We start from the raw sequence: 19,316 nt of genomic DNA on the forward strand, positions 1-19,316 counted from the left end.
TCTAGGAACCAGAGCCCAGGGGGCTTTGCTTATAGTCAGATGCTGACCCTTGGGGACAGGCAGCAGAGAGCAGCTCCCAGCCCTGCCTGCTAAGACATAAGGAGCAGGAATTGCACAAACTAAAGAGTCCTGTGGTCCAGTGAATTGAGAGAGGCTGCCAACTATAGCCCCCCCTTCTCAGAGAACCACAGATATTTTGGAGTTCCAAAGGCTCTGACAAGGTCTGCAGGGAGAAGCCTGTTGCACTGTGTTCAACTCAGTGTGTCCTGAATTTCTTAAGTATGGAACCCTTTGCCCATAGTATGCCACACCAGAATTTGCAAACTGTTAGCCCAGTGCATTTTAAAATGAGTTGCTAATATTTTTAGAAATCAGGAGGTTTCACATGAAAACCCTGATCTCCAGTTTCCCCTGAGAAATTGGCAACACAGGCCCTTGATTATGCATAGTGACAACGGCTGGACCTGGTTATCTGTTGCCATTTCTCCCCAAGCATATCCTTCTGGTCTACCTTAGCCCCCTACTCCTCCCATTGTTATCTACCAGGCCCCGAAACACACTGCTGATATTTACTCAGGGCTCACTCTGTGCTACCTCTTCTGCCCTCACAACAATCTTGTGAGGTGATTGCTGCTGTTATCCCCATTTTACAGATGAGGAGCCTGAGACACAGAGAGGTTGAGTAACTTGCTTAATGTCACACAGCCAGTGAGTGTCCAGACACCAGCTCTTGACCAAGCACTAGGCTATCCTGCCTCTTTCATGTAACCTGCCTGGCCCCCTCGGATCTTGAATCTGTGATCCCTGGCCCACCAAAGTTAGGGAAATACCAGGGCAGGTCGAACCCCAAAGCCTGCCTTGCATCTGTTTGGGGTCCCTGGCTTCCAGTTGGACCCTTTTCTGCCTTCCCCTAGTGCCATCACCCTCCTCAGCTGGGATGAATGATTCTTGATGTTTTAGATCATTATTAGCGACTCCTTGAAGCTATAAAGTTTCATTGATTTTACCAAAGGGCTCACATCTAGTGCACTCTGAGATCCTCACATCCATTCTGGGAGCTGGAGGTTTTTATACCCATTTTACAGATGGGAAAACAGGCCCAGGGTTGACCTGTGACTTGCCCACACCCTCACAGGTCATAATGGCAGAGGCAGAGCTAGAAGCTGAGTTCTGCAGATCACATTAGCTGGGTCCAGCTGCTCCGAGGTCCTTCCACACTGCCCAGGAAGAGAGGCTCGACACGATCCTCACATGCCAGGGTGGAATCCAGCCACCGCCCCATTCCCTTCCAAAAGAAAACCTCTGCAGAGCTTGCCCTCCACCCTCTCAAGAGCAGCAATATTTGACATCCCCAGCTCCCGCAGTTCCCTGCAAGGTCTCTTTCAGCCGGCCTTCTGTGTAGCTTCTTTCTCTCTCTACTTGAAACTGACCACCACTCCACACACACCTGCTCCCCTTGGGTCCAGCACTCCCCGTTTCCCCAGGGCACATCCAATTCAGCTGTCACTGCTGCGGCTGCCCAAAGCATCCGCCCTGCCAGCCCCAGAGTCCCCTGAGCCACGCCGTCAGCCTGAGGGCGGCTGGCAGCCCCAAGCACACAGATTTGGGTTATGGCAACTTAGATGCCTCCTCAGATATTGCGGCCTTCCCCGACAGCGTGAACTCCCTAGAGGGCATGGGCGGAGACGTCCGCACCCCGGACAAGCTCATCGACCAAGTGAACGACACCAGTGATGGCCGGCACATGTGGCTGGCTCCCATCCTGCCGGGCCTGGTGGGTTCCTGGCAGCGGCCACCGCAGCTCCTGGCCCTCAGGCGGGCAGGGGGACTTTCTTTCTCAGTGACACGTCTTCCTTCCAGGTCAAGTTAATCTCAAGCCAAGATGCTTGGGAGCTGTCAGAAAGGTTTAGGTCTTTGCTGACTTGCCTGATGGGGTCAGCTCTTCCAGGCCAGCAGTTCTTTCTCTTTTATAAGGGGACACCTGGGGCGAAAGGGGTCCCATGGGAATCTGAAGCCAGGAACCCCGGCACAGCTGCCTGAGGGCTTGGGCGTCCTCGGTCCCTGCAGGCAGCCCTCTCTGGTTCTCTGCTCTGCCTGGCTTTGCAGCCACTGTGCCCTCTTCCTCCCCACCCAGCTCTCCGCACACTCACAATTTCTGCCCCTTCCTAAATCATCGGGTAGATGACCCCAGCACGGCCGCCCTGCCCTCCTTCTGGCCCCAGATTGGCCTGGTCAGCTCTTCCGACCAACTGACTCAGTTTCCCAGATCTCAGATCTTGCACTGGGTCCTGCTTAGCTTTTAGCTCTGAGGCCTCGTGGTGAGCAGACGTGGTTGGTTGTGGTGGAGAGGAAGGGGAGAGGCTACAGGGCATGGACGGGGTGGGCAGCCCCCCTGCAGCCTCTCAGCCCGGGGCCAGATGCCTGGTAGAGATGCACAGCGGGCTCTTGGCAGCCATATGACTAGGGATGTGTCCCTTGTCCATGCCATGGGACTGAGTGGGGGATCGGGGGCACCTTTTTCTCTGAAAACGTAGGAAGGTACAGCATCAGCAGATCTATGACGGAAGTTTTCCAAAGGCCACCCTAAAATTAGACCCCCCCCATTGAGCGTCCATCAGCTTCCTCTGCGCCATTGCAGAGGGGGCAACACAGCTCTGTCCTCCCCGAGACTCGGGCCACCCACTGACGGCCAGCGGGTATTTTCCATTGTCTAGCACCGGAAGGCCTTTTGGGGTGAGCGACTTCAGCTGTTGCTCTCGCGGCTGGACTCCAACACCTGTATCTGCTTGAGCCTCACAGGCAACTGAGTTTGAAGACTGTTGCCCTGACCTTTACTGTTTCCGTGGTCCAGCCAGGAGGCTGGCCCTCTCCGAGCAGCCGCACTCCCTCTTGGGACGTTCTGAGGATGGTCACAGGTTGGGGACCAGGGCCCGGGGCAGGACTGAGCCTGCAGCCTGTGGCCAGTGTGGAATGCTTATTTCTTGATTCTGTCTTGCAAGGGAGGGCCCCCAGCTAATATCTGAGAGCTTTGGTTGGGGGTGGGGAGAGGGAGGGCTGTTCGAGGCTGCTCCATCCCACTTTCCCCGCTGGATTCTGCCCCCATCTAGACAGCCCCCTCCTTACTCCCCCAGCGGAGGTTCACAGACACGCCCTGGACATTGCCCAGCAGCACCTTGGCGTTGCTTCTCAGTGATGGTTTGGGGAAAGGACAGACAGGGTCAGATGCTGATCACCATGGCTGGTGCTCAACCGGAGTTGGGGACTGTCCCTTTAGCTCATGGGGCTCTAGACTATTTCTGGGCCTGACCTGAGGGGACTGGGGGAGGGCCGAGGATGTTCCCAATCCTCCACTGGCATTTAAATGAGGGCCCCGCCAGGCCCAAGAACACCGGCCCTCCAAAAGCCAGCTCAGCGGTTTGTTGCAAACGCAGCCACACGTGACCTGACTCAAGATGGGCTTCGAGGAGATGAAAGGGGGCGGAACTCCAGGCTGGCCCACGTGGCAGGCGCTGCCTTGGGCACCACCGTTCACCCCAGCCCACGCCTGGCACCCCCAGCCCAGCCAAGCGCCTCTGTTTCCAAACATGCCTGTTTTAATGAGTTCTGCTCTCTGACAGGTGAACCGGGTTTATGTGATTTTCGATCTGCCTACCACGGTGTCAATGATCAAACTGTGGAATTATGCGAAAACACCCCATCGAGGGGTGAAGGAGTTTGGCGTAAGTACTTATTAGCTGAGTTTTTTGAGATAATTATGGTCGTTGGTAATTAGGCCGCCGGCAATTATCATTTGTCGCAGTTTGATTTACTTCTCTCTGTTGCAACCCTCAACACGAATGCCTGGTCGTCAGATGCAGGCGAATTTCCCACCCAACCATGAATTCAGAACCTGCTGGCAGTGATTTCAGTGTCACCCTGAACAAATAGAAAGTGGGTTTTCTTTCATCTTTTCCTCTAGAATCCCACTGGTTTGGGGCGGTGATCCTGGGATGGGGAAAACAGGGACCCTGGATACCAGAGACCCAAGTTTGCCTCCAGCTCTGCCGCTTGTGCTAATGGTATTAAAGCCCCTCGGGCCTCAATTTCCTCATCTGCAATGTGGGCTGATAGCTCCTGCCTTTCCCAATGGTTGTGAAGATCTGAAATCACAAGGCGGACATAGCACATAGTAGGCGCTTGTTCCTGACAGCCCTATCTTCCCGAGGAGAAAGCCTCGGCTCAGAGCAGTAATGCACTCTGCCCAAGGTCAATGTGGGAGGGAGGAGGGGGACCCATGAGTCCTGCCCCGTGTCCCTGCAGCTCCTGGTGGATGACCTGCTCGTGTACAATGGGATCCTGGCCATGGTGAGCCACCTGGTGGGGGGCATCCTGCCCACGTGTGAGCCCACCGTGCCCTACCACACCATCCTCTTCACCGAGGACAGGGACGTCCGCCACCAGGAGAAACACACCACCATCAGGTATGGCTCCAGCCAGCCCCATGGCCTCCCCACCAGCCCTAAGGAGGATGGATGGCTGGGACACACGGCCAGGAGCCTGATCGAATCTTGTGTTTCCTTCCTCCCCACAGTAATCAGGCCGAGGATCAGGATGTCCAGATGATGAATGAAAACCAAATCATTACCAACGTGAAACGGAAGCAGAGCGTTGTTGACCCAGGTCAGTGGCATTTCTCTGCCCAGAGCATTGTGCCTCGGGAGCTCGGTCTGAATACAGAAGGAGCTGGTGGCCTTGCACCCCCGACCTCACCCCTGCCTGCCCCTAGACCCCTCTCCTCTGCCCAGGAGCCTGCCCAAAGGCCTAAGGAGGGACTGAAGAGGATGGAACCAGGGGAGCAACATGCTTCTGGCTTCTTGCAGGCACCTGTAACACAGTGGAGCTTCCTGAATCCACATGTCATGGGCACAGAGTGGGGACGCAGTCAGGGACAGAGCACCATGTTAAAGGGGTTTGCCCTGGGCCGTGGGAAACCAATAGAGGATGCCCAAGGTGAGGGCTTCCCGGAGGAGGTGATGTTTGAGCTGGATCCTAAAGGATGTGAGGAGCGTGCCAGGCAGCCTGGGCAAAGGCCAAGAGGGGTGTTGTGGCAGATCCCGCTCCAGGCAGAGGGAAGGGGCCAGCGTGCCAGGCGCCCCGAGAGCAGGGACTTTTCCAGGGGCCTTGAATGGCAACCCAGGCTGCTGGATTTCACTGGGGAGTGTGGGGCACCCCTCCAGGGTTTGAGACTTAGTAACTCTGGTCCCTCTGTGCCCTGTCATGACAGCCTTACGTCCCAAAACCTGCATCAGCGAGAAGGAGACGAGACGACGGCGCTGCTGACTGGTGAAGGAGGGAAAGCTGGTCCTCCCACTACGGTGGGTTCTGTCAGCAGCCCCACTCAGCACCTGTGTCCCTCACCCTCAGTCCCAGGAGCTGGAAGCGAACCACAGTGTTGAGGGGAGCCCGCTGGGGAGAGGGGACTCGGGAGGACAGCCCTGGATACTACCGGAGTGACAGATGGCTGTGGCTGCAGGGCGCAGAGATCCCCTGCAGTTCCGGGTTGGCCACAGGGAGCCCGGGACACCTACCTTCATGCCTCTGCTGTGAGACCCAGCAAAGCAGGGCCCGTGACCACTCGGGCCTGGGCAGACCCTGACTCAGAACAGGACAATGACGGGGTGGGGAGGCGTCCCATCCAGCCTCAGAGGGCCCAGAGAATGGCTGAGCAGGACAGTGGGAGACCAGACCCCACTCCGCAACTCCAGTAGGCAGGGCGCTGCCCAGGGAGACTCTGCCTTAGAAACCTGAGCTTCAGTGGCCAGCACCCCCATCCCCTGCACATCCCTGTCTCATTTGGGGACTGGTGGAGCTGGCTGAGAGGCTGGGGTAGTTTCCTGGTTATAGGGGTCCACAAGACCCTCTCTTATCCCGGTATAGGGGCCTCTCTCCTCTCATCGGGCCTGATAAGGGATTGGCCAAGGCTGTGCATCCTGCAGAGAGAAAGAAGTCAGCTGGGCCACCCGCCATCCACCTTGGCAAGAGCTGGGCCTGCTCTGGCAGGCCAGGGTATCATCTCTGTGCTGCTGCCGGGCCAGGAAGGGTGGGTGGGCGGCCAGCAGGCTGGCAGCTCCAGACCCCAGTGGGCCAGAAGAACTCACCCCAACCTCTGGACCCAAGCGTTGGGGAACGATGAGGACACTCCCCCATCTCCCCTCACCCTTGAGCAGGCCCTCCCTGCACTCTCTGCCACATGTCCCTCCTGGTCTGATCGTGGCTGTGCTCACTGATGTGGCTGCTTTCTGTCTCTGCCCCTGTGCCCTTGGAGGCAGGCAGTGAGGTGCTCCTTTCCCAGGCCCCCACCCCTTCTCCCTCTTCAGCCACTTCCCAGCGAGTTGGAAATGTGCCTTGCACCCCCAGCCGAGTGAAGCCCAGAACGCATCTATTTCCATCGATGTAACAAGCTCGGATCAGGGACCTAATTGGTTTCCCAGCGGTGGGTAATTTCTCGTTCCAAATATTAATCCGTTGTTTTTCTGGCGCCCAGCCCGGCCCGCCGCAGTACTGTACTAGAGGTACGTTCCTATGCAACCGAGAGCCCCGGCAAATACTTCATGGGCTTAGCAGCCTGGGCTCGAGCAGCTATGCAAATGCGCTTTTCATTTGGAGCACAAGCTGATGTGAAGATAAGAATTGTTTCTCCCAGAGAAAGATCCATCATTTCTCCAGCTTCCAAGCCCCCGGCACCTCTGCTCAGCTCCCAGATGTGACAAGCACCTCCCGCCGGGGGGAGTCAGGGGTTGATCAGACCAGCTCTTGTGACCCAAACCAGTGCCGCTGCATTAAAGGGAGCCCCAGCTACTCCTTCCCAGCTGAGATGTGGGTACAGGTCAGGTTTGTCAGGGAGATGGCACTAACACGACACAAGCTCACTCCCAGAACCTCAGCTGACGTTTATAATAATCGTATGTACTGTGCAATTTAGGAGGGGAAAAAAAAGCTGTACAGGCTTTAACTCTAAAATAAATTTCTATTTTTTTTCCTCTTGCAAAATTAATAAAAGATGTTATTAAGAATATAGTCCGAGTCACCGGATTTGGGGTCAGGTGGGGAGTCCATGCTGCCTCCAGGAGCTGAGTGACCCAGAGAAGCCCTCACTGAGCTGCAGATGGGGTCATGATCTCGCCCTGACTACTCAATGAGATTGTCATGCCGTATCAACAGACAACAGTAGCTCATCCATAGAGAGTGGTTATTACATGCCTGGCTCTAACTTGTTTAATCCACGTAACATAACCCTTTGGGGTGGGCACTATTATTAGCCTCACTTTACAGATAAGGGAGCTGAGACAGACAGGTTGTGCAGCTTTCCTGGGACACACAGCTTTGGAAGCTATTAGCCAATGCACAAATCCTGAGAGGGCCCCTGGAGAGTTGAGGTGGGGGTGACAACCCTTGGGTCTTTGGCCCTGGGGTTTCCCTTCAGCATGTGTGGATCCTGGAATGGCGGCCCCCAGACCTCCAGTTGCTGGACCTCCTCCCTGCCACCCCCCCATGCCCCTGCTGCCTCGGGGGTTGAGTGTTGGCAGCTCGTGGCTTCTGGATAAAGCAGCCCTTGAGTGGAAAGACGGCTCAGTTGAGGAGGGTCACACTGCAGTTCAGGCACTGGCAACAGCATTGGCAGCAGGTAGGAGAGTCCTTTAGAAACCCTACATTGCTTCACTGTGTGGGTCACAGGAGAGAGCCACCTCTGTCCAGCCAGGAGAGGCCCAGCCCCAAGCATAGAGGGAAAACAGCAGGGGCTCTGGCCGGCCTGCTCCATGCCCCCTGTTCCTTCTGATTTCCTAAGAGACGGAGGCCTGGCTGTGCCCAGCCACGCTAGTGTTGGAGAGCAGTCGCCCTCCCTCCTTTTGGTGGAAGGATCTCTGGGCCAGCCCTGGAGACCCTCGAGGGCAGCCCAGACCTTCCAACATTCCCTCTGTGAGAGTGGGAGGCCAGCAGGGGTGTCCCAGCCTCTCAGCTCTGCTGAGCCTCTCCAGCCCCTGCCAGAGCCCTGGGCTGGAGTCCTGTTATTCAGGGGCCAGGCAAGTGATGTCAGGGAGTGATGTCAACACTGGCCTGCAAGGACCGTGGTTGACACGGCAGCACAGGCCCTTCGAAGGGGTCAGCCACACCTCAGATCCAAGAGGCCAGCAACATCCGGTCTTCAAGGTTTCTTTTTTTTTTTTTTTATTGAGACGGAGTTTGGCTCTGTCGCCTAGGCTGGAGTGCAGTGGCGTGATCTTGGCTCACTGCAAGCTCTGCCTCCCAGGTTCACGCCATTCTCCTGCCTCAGTCTCCCAAGTAGCTGGGACTACAGGCGCCTGCCACCATGCCCAGCTAATTTTTCTGTATTTTTAGTAGAGACAGGGTTTCACCATGTTAGCCAGGATGGTCTCGATCTCCTGACCTCGTGATCCACCCGCCTCAGCCTCCCAAAGTGCTGGGATTACAGGCGGGAGCCACCTCGCCCAGCTCAGTCTTCAAGGTTTCTAAGAGAAGCCAGACAGCCAGGCGTTTCTTTTATCTTTAATGTGAAATCTAACTTTTAAATGTTGGCTCAACTTCAACAAACAGACAAACACACACTGAGTGAGCCAAGTATTAAATAAAACCTGTCTGCAGGCATGCCCCGGTCCGTTCACCATCCTGCTTGCTCAGCGGGCCTCCCTTTCTGCCCCACCTCCAACCTGGGGTTCAAGGAATGTCCCAGGCTGGAATCTCCGAGCTCCTCTTCCCTCTCCAGGGAGGAAAAAGGAGAGAGGGCTCCTTCCTCGCCTGTCACTCCCACTCCTCAGCCCCTAGATGGGCAGAAAGACAGGACGACCGTCAGGTGACACCTCTAGGTCCCGGAGGCAGCAGCCCCCACACTCAGCTGTTGTGGGTAAACAGAGGCCCTCCTTTACCTCCACATCCTGAGGCTTCCTATTCTGTGCAACACCCCTCGACCCCCAGCGCCCCAACAAACAGAGACATAAATGACTCCCAGGCTGCCACTGTCAGGGGTCAGGGCTCGTTGGCTCCCTGGCATGGGTGACTGGAAATGGGCCTCCGCTGCAGCTGACAAGAGGGTTACGGCACGGGCTCCCAGTGGAGGCTCCCTTAGGCCTCCAGCCCTTGGGGACCTGCCTCCTCTGTTCAGCAGTGGGAAGGACCTGCTTCCCACCCCCCCCCGCCAGAAGTTCCAACACTGGCACTGCCACCCCGGAAGGACCCAGAAGGACCCCCAGAGCCTGCCAAGGGGGGCTCCGCAGCCAGGCAGGTGGCAGCTGCCCCATGCCTAGGCATGTGTACTGAGATGCCCGGGTTCCCTCTCCCAGCCTCACCTCCCGCCTCACTTGGAGCCAGGACAGTCCCTTTCCAAGGCCTCCAGGCCCCACCTGGCCTCTTCGCAGTCCACAATCCAGTGGCCCAGCCTCTTGGGTTTGGAGGACTCACTAGACGATGTTTAATTTTTTAAAATGAGTTGCCTTCCTTTATTATCAGGTTTCACATTAAAATTCAGATTCCCTGCTTCTCTGGAAAGACAGGAAGATCTGGCAACCTGGTCCCACGTTCCCAGCTGGCCCCAGAGCCTGAGTAGTGCTCTCCAGATGGTCCTGGTCCCCACCAGCCCCTCTTGTCCCACCCTTGCCTGCAGTCCTCCCTCGCATGACCACACACACACACACACACACACACACACACACCCAGCCAGCGTGTGAGTTTGCAACCCCTGAGATAGAAGCAGGTTAAGGAATGTGGAGGAGAGGAGGGGACGTGGGGACAGTGCTGCGGGGCCCAGTGGGCGTGGAGCTGGTAAGGCTGGGCCTCTCGCAATGAGACCCCAGCCTCCCAGGCATGCGTAGTGCTCTCTGGGGCCCTGAGACTTGAGCCTCTGACGGCCAGAGGCCAGGGAGAGCAAGAGGTGCCATCCAGTATGTTGCGTATGTCCCCAGGTGCTCTGGGGGTGTCTCCCTGACTGTGTGGGCATGTCCCAGATTGCCGTGTGCAGTGTGGCATTTATGACAGCACTCCAGTCTCCTGGTCTCTCTGGGAAACTGCTCCACTCACAGCTTCTGCCACAGGGGCAGCCTTTGACAACCATATGCTGTAAGGATGACAACAAAACTCCTGACAGCGGCCGGGCACAGCAGCTCACGCCTGTAATCCCAGCACTTTGGGAGACTGAGGCGGGTGGATCACTTGAGGTCAGGAGTTCGAGACCAGCCTGGCCAACATGGTGAAACTCCATTTCTACTAAAAATATAAAAATTAGCCAGGCATGATGGTGGGCGTCTGTACTCCCAGCTACTCGGGAGGCTGAGGCAGGAGAATCGCTTGAACTTGGGAGGTGAAGGTTGCAGTGAGCCAGGATCGTACCACTGCGCTTCAGCCTGGGCAACAAGAGTGAGACTCCATCTCAAAAAAAAAAAAAAAAAAAATCCTAACAGCCAATACACACTAAGCCCTCACCCTGAGAGCAAACGCGCTGCAGTCTCTCCTGAAGGCACACAGTGGTGAGTTGCAGTGAGACCTGGGCTGCAGGCACCACTCTCCCCAGAAAGCTGGTGAGGACTCACACACAGTGGCCCTGGGGCCAGCTGCCCGGGTCCCAGTCTAGGCTCCACCAACCACTTCCTGACAGTGCAACCTTGGCAAGTGACCTTATGCCCTGGGCCCTAGGCTTCCTTACCCAGGCTGCAGTGGTACCAGCAGTACCTCTGTCATGGAGAGGAGCTCTCAGGCGCCAGGCCCACTGGTGCTCACATCAACTCCATCCACCATCAGATGGAGGCTGGGATGTGACTCCTGGGTCTGGGGTCTTCACCAGAGCAATGTGGCACTACCTTGCACCCGGCCCCTCTCAAATTTCCAGGGCACCGTCCCAGCCTTGGCAGATTGGTCCACAAAGGGCACTGGCCTTAGTGGCTGAGCAGAGATCGATGTCCCGATGTCCTGCCCTTCCTCTGCCAACTCTTTCCCCTTCCCTATCCATTCCCTTCCCTCCCCTGATTGGCCCCTGGGATTCTTCCTCCCTTGCCTCCTCTCCCTGGGTTCATCCTGCTTGCACCTCCCAGCCCCAGTACACACGCCCCAGAAGTTCCCAGGAGGGCCGGGAAGAAGGGGTAAGAGTGGGTGTACCCGGCTGGACATGTTGCACCCACTCACCAGCTTGGCCCCATCACAGAGCTTCTCCCATGCAGAGGCCCCTCCCGCTCCCCCTGGAGTCCCAGGACCCCTCATTACCCTGGGTCCCGGCTACTCCTGGCAGCTGCCCACTCCCCTGCAAGGCCTGTGGCCATCAGCCTGGCCCCTGGCCTCCCCTAAGGCAGAAGCTCAATGTCAGTCCAAGATGACATGTGGCCCAAGGAGCAATTACCAGGGTGACGTGAGCCGGGCGGTGCTGGGGACAGGGCAGGGGCCCTGCACGGCGATTTCCTGTCTGTCCATGCAGTAAATCCCCACACGGAGGAGACTGGTTTTTCCTCATGACTAATGGTCCCAGGCTGGGCTGAATTTGTCTCAATCCCACGGCAGCCAGGCCTGGGGCGGGCACAATCACTCAGTGCCCCTCAGCTCAGCTCCCAGGTGAGGCTCAGGGGCCACGTCTTCCATGTTTGGGGGCAGAGAGGGGGCCCTTTTCTAATTCATCCACTCAGAGAGCAGCTTTTCCTGATTTCCACCAAGGCCTCATCTGGCCGGCAGCATCCCAGCCTGCACAGCATCAAAGCCCCAGAAAGGAGCCTGGCCCAGCTCTGTCACTCATCTCCAAGCCCCATGGGTGCCACTGATCAGATGCCCACTTCCCTCCATCCCTGGGGCCAGTGCAGCCCAAGCCATCGCCATCTCCCAGCAGGACCCTGCTGCAGCCCCCTCTGGTCACCCTGCCTCTGCCCTGCCCCCCATTTCTCAGGCCTGTCCCACACACAGCCAGAAGAAACCTCCCAAAATGCAGAGCCCATCGTGTCTGCCTTTTAAAACCCTGCCTTTTAAATCAGTGTCTCCTGTGGCCCTCAAGATGAAGATGACGGCCAAACTCCTTGCCACAACCCCCAAAGCCCCACAGTCTCTGACCCCAGCAGACCCCATGTGCTCGCCCTGAGCTCCAAGCACTCTGTCCTGTCATGCAGTGCTGCATATGGCCACATGGCGCTCACAGTGCTCCTCCAACCCCAGGGCCTTTGCACCCACATTTCCTCCCGCCTACCCTGTGCCTCCTGCCTCCTTTCTCTCCCTTCACTCTGTGCTGCAATGGTCCTTCCGAGAGGCCCTCCCTCATCCTCTTGTCTAAATCACATCTTTCCTTGGTTCACCTACATAACACCTCTCACTATATAAAGTGATTATTTTATTATTTAGGAGTGTGTGTGTGTATGTGTGCGAGAGAGAGAGAGAGAGAGAGAAAGAAAGAGAGAGAGAGAGAGATGGAGTCTTGCTCTGTCATCCAGGCTGGAGTACAGTGGCATGATCTCTTGGCTCACTGCAACCTCTGCCTCCTGGGTTCAAGCGATTCTCCTGCCTCAGCCTCCCGAGTAGCTGGGATTATAGGTGTGCGCCACCACACCTGGCTCATTTTTGCATTTTTAGTAGTGACAGAGTTTCACCATGTTGGCCAGGCTGGTCTCGAACCCTTGACCTTAAGTGATCTGCCTGCCTTGGCCCCCCAAAGTGCTGGATTACAGGCATGAGCCACCACACCCAGCCCATTTAGGATTATTAATAATCTAATCTCCACAAGGGTGAAGATGGTGTCTGTCTTTCTTGTTCGCCATGGCCACTCCAGGGCACAGCTCTGTTCCTGTACACGGCAGTCCCTCCATAACTAGTTCTTGGATCAACGAGGCACATAGCAGTTCTGTGGTGGCCTCGGGATTTGAACCCAGGCCTAACTGCACAGCCTCAGGGGCTTTCTTCCATCCTCACGTCCTCCCAGGCAGGGGCTTGACACCCTTGCTGCAGCGGCTCTTCCCAGGGGATGATCCTCCCGCAGCATGCCTCGTCCTCAGGCCCGGCTGCCGCAGACGAAATCTCCATGAATCAAGCTGACATTTCCATTACCCGAGGGAGACGAGTGTGTGGCCAGGACAGCTGGCTTTGGCGGGGGTGGCGGGGATGCGTGCCCATCACAGCCACCAGCCAAGGAGGGAAGGCAGCCCAGTTACTCACAGAGGCCCAGGCCTGCCCATCAGACCTTGGCCAGAGAAGGGACTGTGGCTTCGTGGGTCCTCTGCACCTGGGGAGAGTGGGTGACATGGGCCAACAAGCAACAAGAGAAGCACAGAGCATGTGCAGACATGGGTGTGTGCCCAGGGCCACGTGTGTATCATGAGCATGTTTGTTCAGCATTAGCACATGTGTGGCATTTCATCTAGAGCCAGCAGAAGCACGCATGAGCGTGTGTGCACAAGGTCAACAGAACACACAGTGTGGATGAGCAATGAACATGCAGTTAGCACCTAGGTACACATACAAGGTGCTGACTCACACTTGAATACTATCAACGTGTTGTGGGGGGCCAGGGGGGTAGGGTCAGCACTTCAAGCCAAAGTCAGCCTCTGATGATCATGGGTATGTGTGACTGGGCCACGGTAAGGTTGGCATGTACACACGAGCCCAAGGCGTGTGGATACAGAGACACGGGACGCAGGTGCCCAGGGCAGAACGAGGTTGTGTAAGCGCTTTGGGCTGTGGGTCATGCCGATATATATGGGTGTCAAGACCAAAGACACACACACAGCCATTCTCTCCATGGTTGGAGCCTGTCTGCTCAGGGCAGCGCAGGGGAGGGGTGGCTGGGAAAGCTGTCTGCGGAGGTGGGGGGAGGGGCCTTTTCTTTCCCATCCAGGCCTCTGGGTGCTCAACCAGGCACGCCCTGCCTTCAAACCAGATGGTGACTCCCACCTTCCAGATTCAGGCAGACACTGGCATTCGCTCCCTGCATAAAGACAACTCTCATACAAACTCGTAGTAAACCCACTGGGATTACTCACCCAACCTGCCTCTTATCTAACCAGCAGCTTTCTTGCTGCAGGCTCCATGAAACTGACAGACAGCTGGTTCTCAGCCCCTGCCCAGTAGGTGCCCAGAAGGAGACCAGAGGACTTGAAGCTCAGTGGCCCTGGGAGCCTCTGACCTCTCTCCCTTGCCCCGTGACAATGGCTGTCGCTCGAGCTGTCCGCATATCATAACCACATACCACTTGCACGATTGTTTATTTAATATTTTTCTTTAAGCCAACTCTTTTTTTCTTTTACTTAAAATGCCTATTTTGGTTTCATCCTAAGCAGTAACGTCTGTGAAGTCATAGCACTGATGTGCCCACTGTACATTTTTTTCTAATACACATTTACATAAACACAACTATTAAAATAGATTAAAATTTTGCCCATGTGTCAACTAAAATCATCTCCTGGACCTCCTGCGGTCCACTCGGCAACTTCAGAAGGACGCCGGGTGAGAACAAGAGCTCCTAGATGCCTGGTGGCCAGGGCTAGATCCCTGTCAGATCTGTCCCTGACCAGGCCCATATATGGCAGCCGCCATCTCTTGGATGAGGCCAAAGCCCAAATTCCTTGTTCTGACATTCAAGGCCTCAGTAGAGCTGGACCATAATTGCTCTCCCAGGCCCATTTCCAGCCCCGCCTTAAGCCCCACCTAGTAGGTCATTAATATTTACTGAATGAATGGAAAGTGAATTAACAAATTGTTCACTTGATGAATCAATGCGTGAATGAATGAGCACAAACCTCCAGCTGGCTGTCCCCTGAGCCCCTGAGACTCAAGACATCTGAACCACGAAGTCTCCATCTTCCCTATCCCCCAAGCTGAACCTGTAACCTGAGAGTCATCACCAACTTTCCTCTTCTCCCACTCAGTCTATTCCCTCCTAATTGGTTCCTGAATCTGCCCGCAAGTTCCCCTCCCCAGGGCAACTTTCCTAAGCCAGCCCACTTTCTTCTCTTTCTTGAGTATAAGAGGGATGGGAAGGGAGAAGCATCTCCCACATCTATTCTGTGCCCATAGCTGCGGTGATCTTCCTCAAATGTACACCCAGGCGCATCCCAGTCTGCTAAAAGCATCCCACTGCCCACTTCCCATTGCCCCAGGGGAAACTCTAAGCTCCCTAAGAAGGTTTCCAGTTCCTCCTGGCCTGGCTCCACTGCCCTCTGACGCCTAATTTCCCACCACTGCCTCCTGACCTCCCTGCTCTCCACACCTGCCATCGGGACTATTTTAAAGTCCTCTAACGTACTTTCTTTCCCTGCTATACTCTTGCCTGGCTGATGCCCAGACAATCTTCATGTCTTGGCTTAAACATCATTTTCTCAAAGGAGCCTCCCTAGACTACAGCTCCCACAGCCCCGATTTCCCCTTGTTGTCCTGTTAGTAAACACCCACAAAGTGTTTACATGTGCCAGGCTCTGTTCTAGACACTTCAAATATGTTAGCTCATTTAATTTGCACAACAGCTTGAAGAGGTAGGTATAATGATTATCCGGATTTAATGGATGAGGAAACAGGCACAGAAAGGTCAAGTAACTTGCCCAAGGTCACAAGTGAAGAAGGTGGAATCTGAACCCAGGCTCATGACAATAGATGCCCTCTCTGGATGCTCCAGCATCCTACCTCAAGTGCCTACCACAGTGCTTGGCACATAGTAGGGGCACAGTGAACTATACCAGTGAATAGACGGATGCACAGCTGGATGGTTGAGTAATGAGAATAGGTGATGCATGGAAGGAGGATGGATGGAAGTCTGATACGAGGAAGGATGACAAGTAATCAATGGATGATGGATAGATGGATGGATAGATGGATGGATGAATGGATGGATAATTGATGGATGATGGATAGATGAAGGAATGGATGGGTGATAGGTGTATGGATAATGGATGGATAGATGATGAATAGATGAAGAAATGGATAAAGAATAAATGGATAATGCAGAAATGGATAATGGATGGATGGATGGTTGATGGATAATGGGCAGATGGAGGGATGAATGGATGAGTGGATGATGAATAATGGATAGATGGAGGGATGATGGCTGATGAATGATGGATAAAGGATGGATGGATGATGGATAGATGGATGAATGGATAAATGGATGGAAAGATGATGGATGATGGATGGAAGGATAAATAATGGATAAATGAAGAAATGCATAATGGTTGGATGGATAAGGGATGAATGGATGATGGATAGATGGAGGAATGGATAATGGATAAATAGCTAATGAATGGGTGGGTGGATGGTGAATGGATGGATGAAAGTATAGACAATAAATGGATAGATGATGGATGGACGGATGGATGGATGGATGGATGAATGATGGATGGACAGATGATGGATAGATAGCTGATGAATAGGTGGGTGGATGATGAATGGATGGATGAATGCATAGATATTGGATGGATAGATGATGGATGGATGGATGGGTGGATGGATGGATGAAGGATGGATGGATGGATGATGAAGGATGGATGGATGATGAAGGATGGATGGATAATAGATGATGAGTGGGTGGATAATGGATGAATGATGATGGAGGGATGAATGATAAATGGATGAATGGATAATGGACAATGGCTGGATGAGTGAGGGATGCTGGATGGGTGGATAGATGACGGATAGCTGATGAATTAGTGGATGGATGGCAAATGGATGGATGAATGGATAGATGATGGATGGATGGAAGGATGGATGAATGAATGATGGATGGATGAGTGGAAAGATGAATTATGAATGATAGATGGATGATGAATGATGGATAGATAATAGATGATGAATGGGTGGATAATAGATGGACGAATGATAGATGGAGGGACGAATGATGAATGGATGGATGGATAATGGATAACGGCTGGATGAGTGATGGATGATGGATGGAAGGATGGAAGGATAAAGGAGAAGAATGTATTCTACTTGGGGCAAAGCTCTAGAAATTCTTCTGGGAAGGAATAAGGCCTCTTGGGAAATGACTGAACTTGGAGTCAGGAGTCCTGATTCAAACCCCATCTCTGCCATTTGCTAGCTCTGTAATCTCAGGCAAGTTACTTCATCTCTGTGACCCTAATTTCCCTCCTCTTTATAATAGGAATCTGTTTCTCCAGGCATCTAAGCCCTGGGATTTTCTGTAAAGGTGGTGCTAGGCACAGGGTAAAAGCTCCTCAGGGTCAGGGTGGTGTAATGTTGCTGAGCTCTGAAGAGAAATGTGGCTTCTTCACCCTCCCTGCTTAGGCCTTGGGTTTGGGGGCCCACTTCCTGCTCGCCCCACATTTCTTGCTTGCCTGGCCCCTGCCTTGCCCACTCTCTGGAATCCAAGGCAGCCCTGCCAGCCTGTGTCCAGCCTGGGCTCTGTGCTCCCTCCCTGCCACCCTGCAGTGTCTGGCCCTGGCCTCAGCACAGTCTCTGCTGTCACCTTCAGCCTCCTTGAGGAATAATGGGGTGGGGCAATGACGGGGCAGCCACAGCCCAGAGAGCAACTGGCCTCCATACACCGCAAGAAAACAAGTTCAACAAGCATTTATTGAGCCCCTGCTGTGTGCCTGCTGTGTGACACCCCTGCAGTGCCTGCGCCACTGCCCCCTCCTTCAGGAAGCCACTCTCTGCCCCCCATAGGGCTCTGCCCCTCTGGGCACCTGGCTGGCTTGTGGGTGCCAGCCATTCAGTGGCCAGTGGCCATGTGTCTCCTGGCATCGCAGCTGTGCCCAGCAGGGCTCCTTATGTGATGACGGCAAGAGTCCGGGGCTGCTGTCCCAAAGTCACTCTGTGCAACCCTGTGCATTCCCTTGGGCCTGCCCTGGCCCATTTCCAAGGCCCTGGGACCCAGGCAGCGATGGGCAGGACAGGCCTGGCATCTCCCACGCAGGCTGACTGAGTTCACGGCACACAGGCCAGGGTTCTGGGGGCACCACTCTGGTGGTCTTGCAGCAGGGGCTGGTGCCAGCGATGGCCTGAGGTCCGCGGGCCAGCTTGAGGTCTTGGTCACACCCAGTGCCCCAAGACCCAGCACTGTCGGTTCAGCTCTGGTGCTTCCTGTGCGGAGCTCCGGGGCCAGGAATCCACCATGTGTGGCTGGTGTCCTGCCAGGAGACAAGGCGGTCAGTGCTGAAAGCCACCTTCCTCCACCCACATCCTGTCTACCCACCACCCCCCACCCACACATCCATCACTCACCCTCATTAACTAGGCCTTCTGCCCATCATCCCATCTGTCTACAAACCCGTGCCCCAACACCGCCAGCTCTCCACCCATCCCTTCCCTGTCAGCCACCCAGTCACCCACCAGTTCACCAACACACCTGTGACCTAGTCATGTATCTGCCAATATTTGCTGCCATCCACTTATCAAGCCACCAATGTATCCACGACTCTGCTCACATCCTCTCCAACCCACAGCCCAGAACCCGCTCATGCACCTCACACCTGCCAACAGGTGCACCACACCCCCAGCCATCCTCCTACTACCCAGTAACCCAACCTTCCTCCTACCACCCAGTAACACACCTTTACATGTACACATCCGCCTACACCCAAAACATCCCCGTATCCACCCCATGCCCACCTGACAGCCATGACAGCACCCCCTGCAGTCACGTTCACCCACCTCACATAAAGCCATGCCCCCACTCCTGCCATCTGCCCACCCATTTTCCCTCCATCCTTCCCTTCCACCACCCATCCCTCAGAAAATCCACCCACTGGTGCAGCCATCATCCACCATCATCCTGTCATCCTGCAGCCGTCTCCCCACCTTACCATCCGCCCCCAAGCAGGCCTCCTTGAGCACCCCATTTGCCTTATATGTGTTCAGGAGCTGTTGTGTAGGGATATTAGAAGGGGAACAAGAGCAGATGTCTCCTAGGTCCCCAAGTCCTTGCTGGACCCCAGCAACTGTGTGTGCGGACATGGGTGTGCCCAAGGTTGACTCTGAGAAACTCTCTGTGCACCAAGGCAGGGGGCACCTGCCACTGTCTACCACGCTTAGTGGACTGGACAAGGAGAATGGCTGGAAAGGCTCTTCCCCTCTGCCACTCTCACTCCTTCGTGTTTTTGGCAATTTTTGGAAGATCACTCCCTTGTCATCCCTCAAGTGTCTTTTCAAAGTCTTTCTAGCGCACCAGAACCATTCCCATCTCGTGCCGTGGCCCAAAATGTCCTTGTACCTCCGGCCGAATCAAATCAAGACCCAGCTTGAGTTTCAGCTCTCCAGGAAGCCCCCTCTATCATCTTCCCCCGGCACTCAGGGGTCTCCCTCATCCCAGAGCACCCATCCTCGGCGCACACTCTGCCAGCATCACCCCCGTTAGACCCCAA

The 19,316-nt window shown here is 55.1% G+C and overlaps 2 protein-coding genes across 22 annotated transcripts in view; one reads left to right on the forward strand and one right to left on the reverse strand.

Annotated features, from left to right (window-relative positions):
- KATNIP (katanin interacting protein) overlaps window positions 1-7,054 on the forward strand; it is a 230,359-nt gene extending 223,305 nt beyond the window's left edge. For 14 of the 20 annotated variants that reach the window (XM_054533684.2, XM_024233849.3, XM_054533687.2 and 11 more), the window contains 5 exons: window positions 1,635-1,774; window positions 3,618-3,719; window positions 4,300-4,460; window positions 4,571-4,659; window positions 5,264-7,054. In XM_054533684.2, coding sequence (XP_054389659.1) covers window positions 1,635-1,774; window positions 3,618-3,719; window positions 4,300-4,460; window positions 4,571-4,659; window positions 5,264-5,319 — 548 coding nt within the window. In that variant the 3' untranslated portion in view covers window positions 5,320-7,054. The remainder of the gene's footprint in view (window positions 1-1,634; window positions 1,775-3,617; window positions 3,720-4,299; window positions 4,461-4,570; window positions 4,660-5,263) is intronic. The other 6 variants (XM_054533683.2, XM_063717223.1, XM_063717225.1 and 3 more) reach the window with 1 other exon arrangement.
- Window positions 7,055-16,899: 9,845 nt separating this feature from the next.
- The window catches only part of GSG1L (GSG1 like), a 272,892-nt gene continuing 270,475 nt past the window's right edge, over window positions 16,900-19,316 (reverse strand). For both annotated transcript variants that reach the window (XM_024233794.3, XM_002826267.6), the window contains one exon: window positions 16,900-18,083. In XM_024233794.3, the coding sequence (XP_024089562.1) occupies window positions 17,986-18,083 (98 nt within the window). In that variant the 3' untranslated portion in view covers window positions 16,900-17,985. The remainder of the gene's footprint in view (window positions 18,084-19,316) is intronic.

This window comes from Pongo abelii, chromosome 18 (genome assembly GCF_028885655.2).
Source record: "Pongo abelii isolate AG06213 chromosome 18, NHGRI_mPonAbe1-v2.0_pri, whole genome shotgun sequence".
NCBI classification, from domain to species: domain Eukaryota; kingdom Metazoa; phylum Chordata; class Mammalia; order Primates; family Hominidae; genus Pongo; species Pongo abelii.